General features: G+C 40.0%; 1 protein-coding gene across 1 annotated transcript in view; it reads right to left on the bottom strand.

Moving 5' to 3' along the window:
- The window catches only part of Anln (anillin actin binding protein), a 61,669-nt gene that overhangs the window by 2,443 nt on the left and 53,226 nt on the right, over nt 1-6,000 (bottom strand). The window contains exon 23 of the mRNA XM_010640494.2: nt 2,204-2,376. Within this exon, the coding sequence (XP_010638796.1) occupies nt 2,204-2,376 (173 nt within the window). The remainder of the gene's footprint in view (nt 1-2,203; nt 2,377-6,000) is intronic.

Genomic DNA, 6,000 nt, shown 5'->3' with positions numbered 1-6,000 from the left:
AGGGTCTCACTATGTAGTTGAGACTGACCTGGAACTCACTATGTAGCCCAGGCTGGTCTTGAACTCACAGCAATCCTCCTGCCTCGGCCTCCCAAGTGCTGGGATTATAGGTGTGCGCCACCACACCTGGCTCTTTTTATTTTGTGTGTGTGTGTGTGCCAGAGATTGAACAAAGGTCCTTGCACTTTCGAGGCAGGTGGCAGAACCACTGAGCTAAATCCCCAGCCCGCCCTTATTTTTTGAGACAGGGTCTCACTGAGTTGCTAAATTGCCCAGGCTGGGCTTAAATTTCTGATGTTCCTTCCTCAGATTCCCAGAGTGCTGAGATTACAGGCATGTGCCACTGTGCCTGGTAGGTTCTGGTACTGTATTAATCCTGCATCTTTACAGCTCCTCCCCACCTTCACCATCTCCTGGAGGTCAGTGGGGAGGGAAAGACTCCTTATAGCAGTAACCAAGACTATTGGCTGGGTTCATTCCACATGCTCACCCCTGTGTTGTCTACTTGGGATTCTTTTGTCACTCTGTGACATTTATTTTCTTTCTTTTGACACAGAATTTATAGGGCATTAGAGGTAAGGGATTTGCCATGGTTACTTTGGTTAAGTCACTGAGTTGGGATTAAACTGAGATCTCTTGGACAGGGGAGGGTAGAGTACCATCCTATGTACAAGCTCCTGGGTCCAGTACCCAACACTAAAACAACTAAAGCAATAAAAAACCTTAGGCCTGTCAGCTTCAAAGCTGCACTACAAAATCCTGCCTCCCAACTGTTAAAGCATCTTTAGTTCAAATGAACAGTGTCTAATGTGGGGCAATATTGACTAAAATAGAAATCTTTCATATTGAAGAGGGAAAGACAGCAGTGGTGAGTAGGAATGAAAATGAGGTACATTAAATTTAGACAAAAGGTTGAGGTTTAGAAGACCCTAATACATCATTAAGGCAAGGGTGATGTAGAATGTTTATACTGTCATGAAATAATTTTCCGAGCCTGAAGAAAAGCTGAAGATGCAGGCAGGACTGCACCAGGGACACAAGGCTTCCAGGATGCTCTTGGACAAAGGTGCACACACCTGGGCAATGGTGATACTATAAGAGAAGCTATAGAGAATCAAGGGCAGAGTGATTAGGCAACATGTGGTGTTGCTCTTTCTGCCATGAGGGAGGCCCCAGAAGAAGTCCAGGAGGGTTTCTGCAGCAAGGAGAAGACAGCGTTATGTGAGAACTGTGATAATATTACAAGGCAACAAGGGAACCGCTGCGGCCAGGAACTGCTTAGAGCTGAGCTTTGATTGGTCCTCTCATTGGACATTGTCACAGAAACTATGAAGCAAAATGACTACAATCCCACTTCGTGTCTCCTGCCCTATCTGATACTAGTGCTACATGTAGAAGGTCCCCCAAGGAAAGGAGCAGAAGAGCTAAGACGGAGGAATTGGAAAGTAATCTACACATGAAGACTCTCCAAAGAATGGGTGCTCTAGTCATTCTGAAACACACTGGCAGTCTCTGGGCAACTCTTTTACTTTGGTATGGTGTCTCTTTGATGTAGCTTTATAATACTTTTGCTCTAGAAACCATGGAGCTATTTTTGTCCCTGTCTGCAAAATCTGATAAATAAAAAGGCTGTATCAAATTCCATCCGTTGCCCCTAAATGTAAGTTTCTACACTGAAGTTGGGCTTCAAGTTTCTTCTGACCATCTGAGTAGAAGAACCTATGTCAGTTCCTTAACAATAATTATTTTTTATATTTAAGCTCAAGGTTAACTACAACAACTAATAAAAAAGTGACTTTCCTAGAATTTCTTTTGTTAATCTCCAATTGGAACGTTACAGAGTGAGAGTCGTGTCATCTTACAAAATGAGGAGTTTTTCTGTAATGCAAAGGAAAGCTGTACACACACTCTGTGAATAAGGCTTGACTTTTCAGTTTCGCATGAAATCGTTCAAGCTTAACCCAGAGATTATGAACTGACAGCCTTGAAAATGCCTGCAGTGTGTGTTGTGGGAACAGGGATGGCTGTAACAGAACCTGAACATCACACTCATCTATCTCAGTGGCACGAATTCCTACACTGCTCTCACAGCAGCCTTTCAGCTGCTCCCTCTTGAGTCAAGAACCATCTCTGATGTTTCTCGTAGTCATAAGAACGTAAGTGACAACACAGTTAACACAAAGAGTAGCAGGGTAATACATACTTTGTGACGCAGAGTGTGTCCCTGCACTGGCTGACCAGAGTCTCCCGGTCGTCTTCTCTTTGTGGTCGGACAGTAATTAATTCAAAAGTGTTGCGTCTTGCACAAAATTCTCTGTTGGCTGGTTCTATCTGCCGGCTGGTACAGTTGGCTAGGTTTATCCTTCCTATGGGATTCTTGAAACATAAATTTTTAGAAATATTAGTAGAAAATTGGGGGAGGGGGAAATAAAAAGAATCAAGATGTGCTATGTATAATGTGCTAACTCCCCATGCTGAAGGCGATCATTAAGTACTGCAAACATGTACATGTACCAATAAAAAATTTAAAAATAAATAAAAATGTTAATAGAAAAGAAAGAAAATTATTTAGGTCATTAAGCATTAAACTGTGGGTAGATTTATATAAATTAAAACTAAAAAGCACCAGGTAGAGTGGTCCACACTTATACTCCCAGCTACACAGTAAGCTGAAGCAGGAAGGATTCAAGGACACCCTGGGTAACTTAGTGAGAATCTGTCTCAAATTTTTAAAAATAAATAAAATGGAAAGCATTAAGATACGTTCCAGCAATCCCATTATTGGTATACACCCAAAGACACTGAAATCAGTATGTTGAAGCGATGTCAGCACTGTGTTGACGGCAGGATCATTCACAATGGCCAACATATGCAAACAACCTAGGTGCCTAGCAACAGAAGAATGACAGAAATGTGGCGCCTACACAATGGGGTAGTATTCAACTTTATAAGGGAACAGGACACTGTCATTTGCAACAATATGGATGAACCTAGAAGACAGCAGGTTAATTAAACAGGTCAGGCACAGAGAAGTAGATACCGTGTGACCTCACTTCAGTATGGAACTTCAGAAAGGCAAATTCACCGTACAGGATGGAGCGGTGGTCACCAGAGGCTGGGGAGGAGGAAGGGAAGCAGAGGTGTGGTCAACAGCAACAGTCAAAAACTTTGGGAGGAGTGAGTTTTACCACACAGCACAGTGACTACAGTTAACATAAATATTTATTTCAAAATAAATAGGTAAAAGAGGATTTTTTAATGTTCCTACCACAAGGAAATGATAAGTATTTGAAATGATAGTAAGCTAATCAGCTCAACTGGGTCAATCCACAATACCCAATGCACTGAAAAATATATTCAATTACTATATCAATTAAAATTAAAAATTTTTAAAGTTAACAGTGAGTTACACTGGGATGAAAGAAATACATTCAGTATTTATTACTATTTCTTGCTAGACATAAAAATAAAAACCGAAAATATCAACTGATTGCTCTAGTCAAATATCCTATAAACCTAAAACAAAGAAACAACAAACAAACAAAAATGTATTATGGATATGAAAAACTTCAAAAGGTATAGTGCGCTGGACCCCCAAGTACTTCACCCAGCTTCAACAATCAGAAACACATATTCAGCTACCTTGTATCTATACCTCACTCCCTTCTCCCCTTTCATAAATGGAAACCTAAACATTGTATTGTGTGTGTAAATATTTTTTATGTATCTCTAAAAGATAAGGCCAAACAATTGCCTTGTAGCTTTGGGAGCCATGTAATTCCTATGGTGCATGAGCCAAAGGGGAGATAAAAACTCATGAGACCAAATGGTCCTGAAAAGGAGAGAAGGGATACATATGGGCACAAATAGTCGATAGAGCCAATAAAACTGTCAACTCTGTTAGTAATTACAAAGAGAAATTTAAATGTAGCATTTTAAACCCTTATACTGGTTAAGTTTGGATAAAACAGTAAAAATCTCTGTTGATTGGTTGGAGGGTAACAGAAATTCTTAAATTCTACTGGGGAAAATGTAGAATAAAAAATAAAGAGGTTGGGGATGTAGCTCAGCATGAAGGCTTCAGGTTCAATCCTCAGTACTACCAAAAAGCATATAATCATCATCATCAGCAGCAGCAGCAGCAGCCTCATCACACAAAGATGTTTATACATATGTAATCACTTTTCTTAATCATAAAAAATTGAAACAAATTAAATGACAGGCATAGGAGACTATCTAAATAATTATTTTATGCTGCCAGGCATGGTGGTGCACACTTGCAACCCCTGTAGTTGGTGAAGTAGGAGGATCACCATAAGTTTGGGCCAACCTGGACTACATAACGAGTTCAAGGCCAACCTGAACTACATAGTGATACTCTATCTCAACATACCAAAAAATAAATAAAATAAAATAAAATAAAAAACTATGCTTCTGCCTAGTGTGGTGGCACCTGTCTAAAAACTCAGCCAACACTTGGGAGGCTGGAGCAGGAGGACTGGTGCAAGCTGGAGGCCAGCCTGGGCCACAGCGAGTTCAGGTTCAGCCTAAACTGTAGACCCTGTCCAAAAAAACCCAAATAAATAAATAAATACTTTTAAAAATAGTGATTTTATCTTTCCAGCATATATGGTAAACTAAACAGTATGAAAGACCTTCCATTACATAACTCCTCAAATTCTAGGTAACCAACACATATTCATTAAAGTAAAAGAAACTGTCAAGGACAAAATCATTGAGGAAGAGAGAGTGCAGAAGAGCAAGCCAGCTGAAACCCTGGATTCCCTTGGACCAACACTAGGAACCCACAGCCTGGCCTCCCTTGGATGAAATGATTTAATATGAAGTCTGATAATTGCTTTAAAATACCCCCAGCAAAGCAGCAAGAACAAAAGATTTGTGTGTTGTGGACACAACAAAACATGAAAATATTTACTGAAGCCAAGAATTCATTATACCATTTCTCATTTATTGTGTAACCATTTGAATATTTTATTATATATGCAATACTTTACATGTGTGTGTGCACACATGTGTACAAAACAAAGGAGATGCATTACTGAATAACAGCAAACTATGGGAGGTGCCTTACCAGGCATTAAGATCTGTTTTCAAGCTATGATGATTAAGACTGGGGTAGAGAAACAGACCAAAGGAAATAGCACAGAAACCCTAAAGTTAAACCAATGACATTTTATCCACATACATACAATGAATATCTTCACATACACCAGAAATGGCACTGCGAACCAGTGCTGGGAGGAAGGACCATTCAACAACACTGGCACAATCGGCTGTCCAGAAAGATACATCAACTTAAGGTAAATTAAATATGAAATATAAAACTTTATAACTTTGGAAGGAGACATGAAATAAATTTTTTTGTTTATTTGTTTTGTTTTTTGGAGACAGAATTTCACTGTGTAGTTCAGGCTAGCCTTGAACTCCTGGTGATCCTCCTGCCTAAACTTCCTGACTGCTGAAATTACAGGTGTGAGCCACCATAACTGGCTTAAGAGAAGTCTTTTCAACTGCAGAGTAAGAATCAATCCACCTTTCTTTTCTTTTCCTTTTTCTTTCCTTTCCTTCCTTCCTTTCTTTTTTCTCTTTCTTTCTTTGTTTTTTGTTATTCTTGGTTTTTTCGGGGGACAGAGTCCAGCTATATACCCCAGGCTGGCCTCAAACTTTCACTAATCCTCCTGCCTCAGCTTCCTAAGGGCTGGGATTACAGACACTTGGCAGTTTTCTGAAGACTCAGGAAAATACAAACAATGCAATAGGTTGACAGAACTTATTTTCTTTTCTTTTTTTTTCTTTTGGTACTGGGGATTGAACTCAGATCCTTATGCTTGCAAAGTAGGCAGCAGAACCACTGAGCTAAATCCCAGGCTGGAGCTTATTTTCTTAACATTCTGTTCATTAAAAGACTCTTTAGTGATCCTAGCACTCAGGAGGCTGAGGCAGGAGGATCGCTGTGAGTTCAAGACCAGCCTGGGCTAC

The sequence above is a fragment of the Fukomys damarensis genome, unplaced genomic scaffold (genome assembly GCF_012274545.1).
Source record: "Fukomys damarensis isolate Sample0158 unplaced genomic scaffold, DMR_v1.0_HiC HiC_scaffold_17, whole genome shotgun sequence".
Classification (NCBI taxonomy): domain Eukaryota; kingdom Metazoa; phylum Chordata; class Mammalia; order Rodentia; family Bathyergidae; genus Fukomys; species Fukomys damarensis.
The sequence above is the reverse complement of the archived record's forward strand: the minus strand, read 5'-3'. Positions and strand labels throughout refer to the sequence as shown.